Source organism: Sphaeramia orbicularis, chromosome 12, assembly GCF_902148855.1.
Source record: "Sphaeramia orbicularis chromosome 12, fSphaOr1.1, whole genome shotgun sequence".
NCBI lineage: Eukaryota > Metazoa > Chordata > Actinopteri > Kurtiformes > Apogonidae > Sphaeramia > Sphaeramia orbicularis.
The window spans coordinates 24,399,360-24,413,387 of record NC_043968.1 but is presented as its reverse complement, the minus strand read 5'-3'; the positions used below and the strand labels follow the sequence as shown (position 1 = coordinate 24,413,387).

The following is a 14,028-nucleotide window of genomic DNA, read 5'->3' as shown; positions in this document are numbered from 1 at the left end:
ACCATCTATATTCTATTTTTATTCTCTTATATTTATACTGGAGCAAGTTTAATGCAACGAAATTTCATTCTGTATAAACTTGTATATCTGAATGACAATAATGTCTAAGTTTAAAACCACTTTTATTAGTCTTTCGTACATTTATTTATGTATTTTGACCCTAATAGTTAAAAAAGTTTGAATTTCAACCCTCCAAGTGCTGCAAAGCTATCTTTATATTCAGTCTGGCAAAAATCAAGTGGATTTCTATAACCCGTTTTAATTCCTGCTTAATTTATTACGTATAACTAGTTACGTCACAACATTTGCACATACAAGGTCAAGACTTCCGACGAACATTTCTTTGAGTACGACATAATTGTTTGTCAGCAGCAGCGGTTGTAGTAAAAACTGAAAATATGTCCAAACTTTGAGCCGATTACCTAAAATGTTGTTTGTTTAATGGGACAGAACAACACTGTCTACAACCTGGAGCAGGTGGGGTGTGAAGTGGCTCATTTGCATTTAAAGCGCGAGTGCTCAAAATAGGGTTGAAGATGGACCTGTGGAGCTGAATTAATGAAGAATTCAGACCCAAGGATAGCATTTACAGTTCATGTAGACCACAGGGAAATGTTTTAAAATGCATAATTCCATTTTTTAAAAAAGCAAAATGTCACTTCTTTAAAAATCATCTTAAAACCTATTTGTACTCCTTAGCTTTTAGCTCAGCATGACACTGCTCTTGTTTTTATTGTTCTTTTTATGATAGATAAACAACATAGTTTCAGCAGTGCTTTATAGATAAAGTTGAGTTGAGTAATATGCTGGAATGCCAAATTGGAAGTATAATCAATATGTCGTCTCTTTGAATAAGTGCAAAAACAATCCAAAATCACAAGAGACAGCATTCATTCTTGTAGTTCATGGTGGGCTGTCTCCTTATTTAACAGCACACTGTTGTCAATTCCCTTTCTGTCACAGTCCTTCAGTAATTAATTGAAGGTATTCATGCAGATTAAAAAAAAAACATTCAAATGGACTAAACGTATTTTTTACATTTAATGACAAAGTAAAAATGATTACAATCAGATAAAAACATTAGTTTCAGACAGTGGCTCCACAACTACACCCTTCTCCATGTGTGTCCTTAAGTGCCGCTTAAGCCTCGTAGAAGTAGAGAAGCTCTTCTTACAGAACAGGCAGCTGTGGGGCTTTTCCCCAGTGTGTGTTCGGATGTGCATGTTTAGGTCAGAGGAACACCTGAACCTCCTCTCACAGTATGTGCAGGGATAGGGCTTTTCTCCTGTGTGGATCCTCTTGTGTAGGAGGAGCTCCCCAGAAGTCAGGAAGGTTTTCATGCACTGAGGGCACTGATGGGGCCGCTCCCCTGTGTGGGTCAGGTTATGCCGGACAAGCGAGGTGGATTTGGCAAACCTCTTCCCACAACGTGTGCAGGCAAAAGGTCGTTCACCTGTGTGCGTGTTGAGGTGTTCACTTTGAGCACGCTTGGTTTTGAAGCTCTTTGGGCACTGTGGGCAACTGAACGGTCTATAGTTGCTGTGGCTGCGCTGATGCCTCACCAGTTCTCCATGTGTGAGGAATGTCTTATTGCACGTAGAGCAAAGGTACGGCCTCTCTCCTGTGTGGATTCTTTCATGCCGTGTAAGGCTGGCCAGCTGAGTGAAACTCTTCTCACAGTAGGAACACTGGAAAGGCCGCTGGCCATTGTGAGTCAGCAAGTGCCTGTTGAGGATCTGGAGCTGAGTGAAGCTCTTTCCACACTCTGTGCAGGGGTACGGACGCTCTCTGGTGTGGATCTGCCTGTGCTTATTCAGGAGCCACACATGTGTAAAGCTTTTACCACACTCGCAGGAAAATGGCCGCTCACCGGTGTGTTTCATCTGGTGCCTTTTGAGGTCTGAAGCTCGGCTGTAAATCTTTTCGCACAAAGAGCATTTGTACTGACGCCTAACTACATGACTCTGCCTGTGCCTCAGTCGCTCCAGGATACTAGTGAAGCTCTCACCACATTTCTGACATTTGTACTGGCCACCCTCTTTCTCTGGTGTCTCCTCTGCTACCACCACCTCTGTCATTAAGTCAAGAGGAGGGTTGCAAGTCTGGCCACAAGCAGTTCGCTCAAAATGCAGTTTGAGAAGTCCCATCTGAGTGAAACGTTTTCCGCACTGTGAGCAAAGGAATGGACGCTCTCCAGTGTGAATGCGTTGATGTCTCGTCAGATCCCAAGAGTTCCTGAAACCCTTTTTACATTCTTCACAGGTGTATGGGCGCTCACCGGTGTGGGTACGCTGGTGACGGGTCACATCTGAGGCACGTGTGAAAGTTTTGCCACACTCTTGACACATGTGAGGGTCCGGTCTGTGATGAATGGGGAAGGGCTTTGGGAACTCAGGTCGCTGAACTTTCTTCTTGGGAGCCTGAGCTGTTGCTGCAGCCTCCTGGAGTTTGTTGTACTGCTCAGGATGGTTTAGTTCAATATGTTGTAGCAGGTAGGACTCCTCCATGTGGAAGAATGGACACTCAGAGCAGGCAAACACCTGGGTGGACATCTCCACAGTGGCACCTTTGCAGAGGACAAGATAAATGAGTTTACTACACATTACACCACATAAATTGTTTTACTTGCAACATTTTGCATTTTACATCTGCTGGTTTTTTTTTTTATCATAAATTTTCTTTTGAAATACAGCAGACTGCTGTTAGACGAAAAAGAACTAAAAGAGCCAACAGCTGAAATGAAAAGTTGCCTCAGTAAAAAGTGGATGTTTGCCTCCTACTTTAGATAGACCATGGTGGTTTGTTTTAGTTTACCTTGCCTACCAAGGTGTTCAAGGCTTTTGTGGTGTTGCAGAAGTGACCTGAGGTCATCAGGATTAGAGAGAGCTTGTAAGCAGTCCTTCAGCACAGAGGGGGCAGAGGTCAGCCATAAAACTGTCTGTTTATGGGCAAAAGGAAATTTTTCAGCAAGAACAAACAGGTAATTATATGCCAAAGGGAAATGTATATAGAGAGTGAACAGGACATCAGTGTCTGAACACATTCTAGCACAAGCTAATGTTCTTATATAAGACAAACTTCAATGTGAAATAGAAATTATAAGCAGGAGGAATTTCGATTGTATGTCATACCTGTGTTTTATTGCTGCTGTTCTAGTGCGTAGACATCTGGAATATGTCTTACCTGACCAAGATCTGGTACTGGCAGGAGCTTCTCCAGCCTGGAAAGAAACTCCCACACAAGGAGCTGCATGTCTGTATCATAGCTGAGACCATATTCTGTAGGAAAAACTTCCTAGAAAAGATCAAGGTAACAGTTAATAAGTCAAAAACAAAACATCTGATAGGGTAAAATGACACACAATCAATTATAAGAAGTGCATTCGTATTCACACTTAGAACGGGAGGTGGACTACATGTGAAGCTACAACACCTGGTAAAAATGCTTCCTCTCCTCTGGGTCCTTCAGTAGTGTGTGGATGAGCTCCAGGAAAATTGCCTCCTCTGCATCCACTTCTGCATCCCCACTCTGAAATAAACTTTCACTATTAGAGGGATCATCTAAAACAGTGTCTACATATTAATGTTTTATCTGACCAGTACATAAAAGCAGCAGATCATGAAGGTGCTCTGTGACAGAAAGGACTGAGCGATTGCGTTAACATACTGCAGTTACTTACACCTCTGTATCCTGGTGGACGCAGTCGTTCTAGGTGTGGCTGTATACACAACATGTTGGCATTTTCTTCACTTTTACACAACTCAAGAATAATCTACACAGAAGGATGCATAGGAATGAAAGGGTGTGACATACTTTGGAACATACAGCAAATAACTGGTGTGGACAGTGTAAACAAGATGATTAAGAAAATAATATCAAACTACATCACTTCATCTCAAATTCACAGACTCACTTTAGCTCGCAGTCGAAGGAGCAGTTTTCCTCTTTGCTTTGGGTTGAGCAGGTCTGGGACTGTTGCTGTCACCAGAGTCACAAACTCATCTAGCTTTTCATAATCCAGGACATCCCTCTGCTGAGCCACCTGCCACATGGCTGCAGAGAGCAGCCGCAGAGGAGGTATCAGCAGCCGCAGAGATGACAGGGGCAGGAATATATCTGCACCAAAACACAGGGAGGTGGACAAAGTGAGTAACACTATGAAGTGATGTGTCAACTTAGATAACACTGAGATCAATGTGCTGATTTCAGTCATTAACACTATCAAATATTAACAAGTGACTCATTAAAACCGTAACGTCAGTAAAAAAAAAAAAAAAAAAAAAAAAGCCTTCATCATTTGCTTATTCGTTATATTCATGCATGCAGTTACATACAGAACATGCTACCTGGACTATTCTGGCAGACCGTGTTTCCATTAACTGGATGTAATCACTGCTGTTAGCTGTCGCGGCTAACGACACTTTGCAAGAAAGCTAACAAAATTAACTCTTAGCTTAAACATATTCATCAGACATTTGAGTAAAACGGACCTGCATTTTCCACTTGCTGCGTACTGATAGTCGTTTCCATCATGCAGAGGATGTACAATCACTTTATAAAGTCAGTCTAGCATAGGCGTTAAAACAGTAACCCACTGCTCCGCCAAACCGGAAACGGACAGAATCTGATTTCAAAATAAAAGTATGAACAGGTCATACTGTACGTTACATAACCCATATATTTAATAGTTACTTAATTGGAGTTATCAGAGATTCCTGTTGGTTGTACATACCATACTGAAAACACATTAAAAGCCTTTTTTAGCATACAATTTCACTATAAACAGTATAAAGTTACATGGATTAAAAGTCATCTTTGAAAAATTGTTGTAATAATGACTTGTTTTTCATGAGAAGCTTTGAAAACTGTCATGATCAAAAAAATAATTAAAGTAAAGAGGGAGTCAAAGGTAATGGATGAAATGTTTAGTTCATTTACTGTATTTTGTGCAAATCTTCAGGTTTTTAGCATGTTGGAAGCACACATTGTTCTTTATGGAGTGATATGAAGGTACAATCTCAGCATCATTCTCTGGCGTCTTTAATGACTCCACACTGGCTCATCACATGGACGACTACGAGCTTAGTTGTTTTCAGGTTAACAGGCACATTGGAGAAACAAACAGGAACACACAGAGAAAGACATGACAGAATGCAGTGCAATTTAACAGTATTAACAATAATTAGTGAATTAAAAACATTAATGGGCTAATTTGCTCTACTCAGTAACATTTCGGCTGATAACTGATAACACTCAGCATTGTTTATTGGACTTTAAAGCAAAACAATTTCACAAGTGATCACTGCCACTTTTCATAAATACTTCCAAGATGCATCTCTTCATCCCACAGCATGAGTCCATCTGTGTAGAAAGTCAATCCACAGCAACTAGCAAGAGTTCACCATCAGCAGGAGCTTTGTAAACCTCTGGCACGACAACAAGGTGCCAATTCACAGATGTCACAGTCCTCTGGTCTGAGCTCTGGAACCTTGGGATATCGCCAATAATGTGGTGGGTGTTTATTTTAGCCAGAGCTGGGTTAGTATTATCCACAGCGGGGCAGCACTCCATGTCCTCAGGATTAAAAGATATAGGCTGGAAACCTTCAAATACAGGAAATTACAAATCAGTCACTTCATTTTTATCAGCATTCAGCAATTACTATAATGTTGACATTAGAGGCAACAATAAAAGCATTCGCTATGTTAAAGATAAGTACAGTCAGTTTGAAGAAGTCTATAGTGTGTGTATCTGTTATCAGCTTTCATCCATATTATCATGTTAAATATTAATATTGACCTGTGCTTTTTACATTGTTTGTTTAACCATTGTTTATCTTGTTTGATATTGTTGTTGTTTAAATGCATTTTTTTCTTGAAAAGCCCAACCAGGGACGGAGTTGGAAATGATCTAAATGCTATCTACTCTTTCAACAGAACATCAGATGTTGCATGTGTCCACTATGGTTCACTGCATTGTCCCTGATTAATCCTATCCTTCCTACATATCCTACTATATAATGCACATTTCGGCCTCGCCCCGTGTCCCATCGATGTGTGATCGATGTTGCAGCACGGGAGAGCCGTTTGGGTACAATGTTGATTGTAATTGTAATATTGATTGTACAACGTTGATTGATGTTGCACCACAGAAGGGCGTTTTAGCCTCTCATGCTAAAATGCACCACAGGTACAATGCCGCTAGTAAATGAATCATAGCAGTAAAACAACAAAACTATCTTTAAATCCAACTTTTCACTTCAGATCACCTTATGTTAAATTGTAATACGTTGTGCATACAGTCTCTAATATGTAACCAACAAAACATAGACTCTAAAGAAAAAAAATAGATGAAGTAAAAATAACACTTTTTTGCTTTATTTGTTTTCCTTTCATTTGGTGTGCCAACATGAGTAAATATAGTGTTCCTGAAAAACCCATTGAAAATCTCCTTCAACAAATAAGGACAGTGGACCAGATCCAGCGGTGACACAGGGACATATTTCATCTTCAATGAGCTCGGTGTTGAAAACTAAATACCTTATCTCCATGTTTAAAACATGTATGAATAGGTCTCAGTAAGTACTTTCACATGACACGTTACAATTTACAGAAATAAAAGTCTGGGGTAAAAAATACTTAAATTACTGCTGCATCACACGGGGACTCAAAATGAACATAATTTTTTTTTTCACTTCATGCAAACGTACAAAACATGCTGTTCTCATAAGAAGTTGATTCTAAATGAAATATAAGGCTTTAGCTATGATGTTAAACTACATTTGTGATCAATATTGGATAAAAATGTTTAAATGATAAGTTTTTATGAACACAAATATGTTGTAACAAGGGGACAGGTTTGAACTGTGACACGGGGACAGCAGTTTGAACCTTTGATCGGTACTCAGAATAAAAGCTAAAACACTACAAATACGCTAATAAACTATTAAATAACATACATATTACAACTGAAGTGATATATACAGCTTATAGCAGAGCATATTTTAAAAAATAATTAGATTGTACATAACCTTTATATATTCTTGTACTGTGGAACAATTAGTTCCTACAGATTCACAGACTTAAAATATTACATACAAGCAAGAAAAAATATTATTATTAAAGTTAATAGTGCATTTATTTTATTCCTTTTTAGATTTAATTCTATATTGATTATATCTTTTTTTTCTACAAGTGATAGTGAAATTTTGTGAACAGTTCTTAAGCTTAAAAATGAGCCTATATGAGAAATGATAGGTGAAACTTTCATTTCTGACACTGACGTTCACTTTCACTTAATCTGGCCCTAACATTTTTCATCTGTCATTGTACATCGAATACCCTTCAAAATCAGTCAATCATGGGTGAGTTTTTTTTTTTATTTATTTTTATTAATATTTTATTTCTAAATCATATCTCTCTACATCTGAGATCAATCTGTGAGTTTATTTTGTCCTAAAATATTCCCATTTATCTTTATAGTATTTAATTTCATCTAGTAGTGTGAAAGTGAGTGCATATATGAGGAGTGTTGTGGGTTCATATGTGGTTATATTTATTATCTACATGATACCACCACAGTCCATGTTAACCACCACTGGACAAATATTTAAGCAGCGACACAAGTACCAGAAAACACCAGTTAGTGGTTATGTCGTGTGCCTAACAGAGGTTTACCGTAAAAACCTGTCTCTTCTTTTGATATGTAGGGTCACTAAACCATAAAACACTGTCATAAAACAATGTCAGACAATTATTGGACATATTTGTAACGTGACGTTAGCTCGAAGGTGTAGCAACTTCCGTAGCCGCCCACAAAACGTTAGCTAGAAACTTTTTTACTCACCGTTATTTTACGGGACTATGAAATACATGACGAAGAAGAAAACTATATCAAACAGCAAAAACAGCCAAAAGTCAAACCAGTAGGAGTGTTTCGGTAAAGACACGGACGCTGCTTTAGATTTAAACATTTTTACATCTTCTGACTCCTTCTCTGTTGGATCCATGGCTCCTGCTGCTGCCGAGGCACGTATCCGGAAGTGGACATGCGCAGTAGGACACGGCTCTTCAAAATAAAATGGGACGCAACGCAGAGTTTGGTGTGTACTGTTCCCTCCCCGGAAAACACTGATCGATTAAACACAATCTCTCTGTTATTTGTTCATTCTTTGCCCCGTTTATATCAGGGACATTTTCAAAGCTAGTTTTTCAATATCTGTATCGACAAATATACTGTTACTATTGAAGAAAGTTGTTGAACTGTTGATGTCTGTTTGTATGAATGGACTGCCATGATAATAGTGTTGTGTACAACTGGATTATGTGTTGTGGGTTGAATGTTACATTAAGAAAGCGTATTGTTTGATCAATGAATTAAGTTGTCGATGAAGATGTGAAAATACTTGAGGGGTAGGATTAAGTAAGTTTATATTTCTTCCTACTCCTTTTCGACCGTGTAAATTCAGACTTGTTCGTATTCGAAGACAGATTCTCTTCTCATTTAAATGTTATTTTGTTTTTGTTTCATTTTGTTTCTTTGCATCTTCGAAATAAATAAAGAAAAACTGCATATCTGTAGTCTGGTTATGACAGTTATTCTGAAAGTAATAATGACATTCTGAAATAATTACCTGTATGAATAAGTACAGACAGTATTATAGTGCACTAATGAAACATATTTCCTAAAATAGTACATGTCTGATATATTAGTTATATGTTTTTTTTTTCACCAAAACGCTGTCACACTTGAGCATAAATATGATAACAGTACGTTAAAGACTTTGCTGTTGCTTTAATGTTTTATTTGACTACAAGGTTCAGACTTTTTAACCCCAGTTTTACATGAGCCTTTGTGATATTTAAATTAATTTCCACGCACTAATAGGATCCACTAAAAATCTCCACACATTCGGGTACTTAAGCAGACTCGACTTATCAGGGTCATGCCTTAACAATCATTTCCTCACCTCAACATAAATAATTAAGGTGAGACTACATGAGGATAAAGACTTGGTAAATTCATTCACTTTATGAAGTCCTTAAGTATCAGAGGTTGAAGCCACGAAATGGAGAAAGGTTAAGGTAGTCAAGGCTGACCTCATGTGGTGATAATCTGGTACTGCAATATGAACCCAGGTACTGATGCCAACAGGTACCACACTAGTCTAATTTATACAGAAGACATAAGTATTTGTACCTGAACGCAAACAATGTGGACATAATATTAAAGTTTCCATGTGTAATTTATCATTTGTGTGTTGTGTCTTCACTGTGTGAAGTGTTTGTTTGATGACAGTGACCACTGGAGGACAGTGAGCACATATTCATCAACTCCACTGGTAATCAAGAAGCTTGAGGGACCAAACAGTCTCTATTTTAGCCTCAGGGTCTAATCAAGCAAAAATGAACATCAACATGAAAAAGTACATTTGCACACATCGTTAATCAAGTGGGCTCATTTTTTAGCTAAAGATCTCTATTCTATGGAATTGTTATCCTTTTTAAAATACCACTTAACAGTACAGGAGAAGTTCCAAACCTTCTGGGAGACTGCATTAAATAAACAAAAAGACAAAAAACTGTCTATTACTTTGAGAAATTAAAATTCTGAATGATGAAGTTTGTGAATTCATACACTGGTCACATTTAAAAAGACTATCTGTGAACTGTTACCGAGAAATTACTCTTTATTTGTAATTTACCTCTATCAATATGGACTACCATAAATTGTAAATAACACTTTGTTAGTATTAAATACATTAAATAAAGCATTGTAATTATATCTGGCTTGTTGTTTTAAAAATAAGTCAACATTTTGGGTGATGCATACAATGGTGAAGAGTAGTCCACATGTTACTATGGCAACCTGTCCATGTGTTACCACATTCTCATGTCAGTAAAACAGACTTTTCAATATTTTACTCCAAAATTTATTTTCAGCATAGTTGAACATAATATCTACAAGGTTTTGTCTTACGTATATCAGTTTCTGTTGAGAACTGCATGTTTTGAATGTTTGCGTAAAGCTTAAAAAAATAGATGTCGGTTTCAAGTCCACGCATTACCAAGCAGTAATTAGACATTTTTCACCTAAAACTTTTATCTCACCAATTTTTGGTACACATAATGTTAAAGTGCTTATAAACATCTACTCAAAAATGTATAATACATGCATATCAGTTACTCTGCTTACATGACAGAGACTGTTGAACACCAAGTGAGTCCACATGTTACTGCTTGATCGGACTCAGCAGTAGCTGTTCAGAAGCCTGTCATTAAAATGTTTTTTTTTGGTGGAGTACAGTTATAGCTTTCTGAGCTGTGATTCTTCTACAACCATACACAAACATTTAACCTGGACAAAGACACAAACACATGTTATTTGCTTGTGTGACACCAAATACCATTTATTAGGGCTTTACAAAGACTACAAAATCCTCCAGATGAGTTAAATCACTGTCTCTGTCTATTTACATGATATGTTACATACAAATGTACAAAATATAAAACATTTAAGGACAAATGTTTCACCCAAAAAGAAGAAAACTTTCTCTTAAACCAGAGTAAATGCTATGGTTTTCAACTGAGATGTAACTGCAAGTGTAAGTGTAAAAGTTACCAGTTGACCATCAACACTATGGTGTACACTGTAACGGTATAGAAGTACAGCTAGTTTGGGACCTAATGGTCTACACCAGGAGTGTGGAACAGCTGAGAGGGTCAAACTGTGTGTTTGCACTGCATTGGGGAAGATATAAGCTCAGGTTTAACATACTGGGTGTATTTATAGGTCAGAATAAATCTGTTACCACGGTTACGACCCCCTTAGCATGCAACTACACACCTGTGCAGACACAAGGCTGGCGGTGTTGGCCAGAAGCATATATGCAAACCATCGGAGGCTTGGCTGCAGAGACATGTGTGAAGCTGGACACAGGTAGGATTGTAGAGGATAGGATTGTCCTGAGGTTGTGACAGCATAACTTGTTGGTCTGTGGTAGGTTTTAATTGACCAGTAGCACCTGTTTGTTGTTGGTAAATGTATACAGTACGGTGTTGGGTCAGCTTCGGTCCCTCAGACAGCTGTCAAGCCTAACGTGGCAATAAGCTTGGGTTTATACGTTCAGAGAGGACGTATTCTGAAGGAATAACAGGACGGAGAAGATCCAGAGATTATTATGGCAGGATGGGAGAATACTGGGAAAGTGCCTATTTTCTGTGATTTTAGTGGAAACATTATACTGAGTTAAAAAGTTTCTTTTTCTTACTGTACACTGTATGCTTCCTGCATAGGCAAAACATCCAATCACCACAAGACACACACCTGTTTCTGACAGCGTGTTGAGTTTTTGCATTTCTTTTTTTTCTCTCTGTTTTCAAAGTACAATAATTTACTCAGCGGGTTAAGCATATTGTAACATCAACAGGGCAGAATGCATCTTTGATTCACTGTGCAAGACTTAAGTATTTACAACCCACCCCCACCTCAAGTGTGCAAAACCAACCCACTCGTTAAACAAAGAGAGGACAATCAGAATTCAAAATGGCTTCCGTCCAATACACGCATACATAAAGGTAAAGGTCTCTTCTCAATGCAGCCCCATAAAAAGCTCAAAACATGCTCATCAGGCTAGAAAACCCAAACAGTTTGGTTGTGCTCCTGTCGGTTCAAGTGAGCCCAGCTCAACTGGGCCATAAACAACTAAAAAACACCCCACCCCCTTTAAATGTTTTTACAATATTGGTCTGTTTAACTTCAAATACAACATGAACTCTCAGCTTTTATACTTGACTGTCAGACAAAAGAGAGTTTGGAGAGGGAGGGGAAGGAAAAAAGAGGCTGTTTATCCAACTACAAGCAGCATCTTTGACGTAGCAGGAAGCAGATCAACATAAACATCTCTTCTTCTCACTATAGCTAATGGGAGGCGAAAGATGCCATCCAAACTTTTGCACATTTAAGGCAGTGAGAAAGCACCAAAATCATTGTTCCTTTATTCAGCTCTTGAGCTGATCTGGATCATTTGTATGCATTATACTTTTTTGGTACCAAATAGACTGCTAATGAGTGTGTATGCGACTCCCACAGAGTTCTGTGCAGAGGCTTGGCTAAACAATCATCAGCTTCATAAAGGTCAGTTTATAATCAGTTGGTTCAATATTACTGGTATTTTGTTCATTCTTTTTAAACATGTATGAGTTCTGTCTTTTAATCTCTTGGAGTAAAGGGCATATACATACATTTTCAACCTGTTGCAGGAAGCTAAACTTGTTTAAGTGGATTTCCATGCAGGTTAAAGCAAATTCCAAAAGCAAAATGGGCTTTGTCATGAATGCAAGCTTTTTCTGTGATGACACACAAGAGTCCTGCCTCCTGTGCACAATGCATTCACAGCTAAGGAGAGACAGCCGGCCGTGGAGTGGCCAAGAACAACTTAATCTAAGTTTGTAAATAGTCAGCTCAGTCTTTCTGCATCTCTGTCTGCGTGTGTGTGCATGCATGGTCGTGTATGTGCACATTTGGCAGTAAATCAAAGGGAAACATTGGCACTTGTCCATTTTTTTTCACAGTAGCAATGTGGCTGGATGACCCACAGACAATGCGCTTTCTTTGTGCTTGTTGTTGGCATGCAGGGCAGCGAGCGGCTTGGCAGTGCCTGACACTGAGGAGGTTCAGGGCAGGAGACCAGCACCACAAGACTTAACTCACTGCTGAGCTGATGGCAGGAGAGGTGTGTGCTGTGTGTCTGTGTCTCAGAGGTGTCATTTTTAAGTGACACCACCTGGGCTGTGGAGGCTCTGCAGAAGTGTCAGTTTCAAAATGAAGCACATCTGGAGCCAGTATGAAGGTACAGACATATTTTTTTTTCATAATTTATCATTAGAAAAAAAAACAGACACCAATAAATGGTGGTAAGAAGCCTTTGTTTCTATTAACCTTCATTATGGTCACCAGAGGGTATTCAACCTGAAACTACCCCTTGAAACTCAGTTTGTTTGCCTCATCCACAGCCCAGCCTCCCTGTGGGTGGTACAGATTCAGTGCCTTGCTCAGGGACACTTTGGCAGGCTGGATTGTTTGGTCGCGGTGGAGCTGCAACTAGTGAAAGCCTCTGTTTAAATGACAGCCTCCTGCTGCTGCCTGTGACTTAAGTGCATTTGTATGAGTATGTGTCTGTGTAAAAATCACCTCTGTAAACAAAGAATAAACAACAGAAGCTGCCCCCCATTGTAAACATCTGAAGATATAACTGGGTTTGAAAAAAAAAATCCAGTTTCATTTTGAAAACTGACCCCAAGGTGAAAACTGAAAGAGTGAACTGTGCCTCAACACGGCTGAGCACAAAGTGTGGTTTACTCCTCAGAAGTCAAGTTCAGAGGAACTACTCTCCTTTACCAGACACCTCCCTCCAACACATATATGAAAAGTTGCTTTCAAAAATGTTATACATCCATTAAATTCAGCTAATTTCACTGGTTTTCTTTTGACCAATGCAAGTGCAGGTTGGCAACTGCTCTGTAAGTCAAAGAATAATTTGCAATTCTGTTATCTAAAAATTGATTTTCTTTTAAATGGTGTATATACCATTTTGGAAAATAAAACTTCTCATATCTGATACATCTGTGCACTTTGGGGGTGTCTGCTAGTGATGGAGGTTCAAAGGTTCCTGGCTTCATGAGGTCCAGGGGCTTGAGGGCTCAACGTATCCCACTGTAGCTCTTGGTCTCATAGCGCCGACTCCAACGATGAGTCCAGCTGGTCGTCATGGTGACTGGTGCTGTCGCTGTCACAGCTCTGCGTGCTGGAGTAGTTTGCCGCCTCCTGCAGCCGTAGCAGCATGTTCATCTGGAAACAGACATACGTACATAAAAAATATGAAACCTTAATGATGGCCTCATCCTCATCCTTATTCCTTGTCAATATATGTGTTTTGTTATTCTTGTAGCCCGTCAAAAACCCCTTTCTGTTTATACCAAATAAAAAGCATGTCAAGGGAGCAGAGTCATTACTGTACTATGAAACACC

The 14,028-nt window shown here is 38.9% G+C and overlaps 2 protein-coding genes across 8 annotated transcripts in view; both read right to left on the bottom strand.

Moving 5' to 3' along the window:
- Nucleotides 1–1,022: 1,022 nt before the first annotated feature.
- Nucleotides 1,023–8,036, bottom strand: LOC115430500 (zinc finger protein 2 homolog). Of its 2 annotated transcripts, XM_030150558.1 has the most exons (9): nt 7,846–8,036; nt 4,939–5,603; nt 4,491–4,624; nt 3,914–4,116; nt 3,680–3,772; nt 3,433–3,528; nt 3,184–3,294; nt 2,815–2,938; nt 1,023–2,566 (listed from the first exon to the last, which is right to left on the bottom strand). In XM_030150558.1, exons 3-9 carry the CDS (start codon nt 4,531–4,533, stop codon nt 1,068–1,070), a joined length of 2,169 nt encoding a protein of 722 aa, XP_030006418.1. In that variant the 5' UTR covers nt 4,534–4,624; nt 4,939–5,603; nt 7,846–8,036; the 3' UTR covers nt 1,023–1,067. The 2 variants fall into 2 exon arrangements, with proteins under 2 accessions (XP_030006418.1, XP_030006419.1); XM_030150559.1 differs by lacking the exon at nt 4,491–4,624.
- A 2,346-nt stretch (nt 8,037–10,382) lies between these two features.
- The window catches only part of nav3 (neuron navigator 3), a 187,387-nt gene continuing 183,741 nt past the window's right edge, over nt 10,383–14,028 (bottom strand). For all 6 annotated transcript variants that reach the window (XM_030149179.1, XM_030149180.1, XM_030149182.1 and 3 more), the window contains one exon: nt 10,383–13,848. In XM_030149179.1, coding sequence (XP_030005039.1) covers nt 13,729–13,848 — 120 coding nt within the window. In that variant the 3' untranslated portion in view covers nt 10,383–13,728. The remainder of the gene's footprint in view (nt 13,849–14,028) is intronic.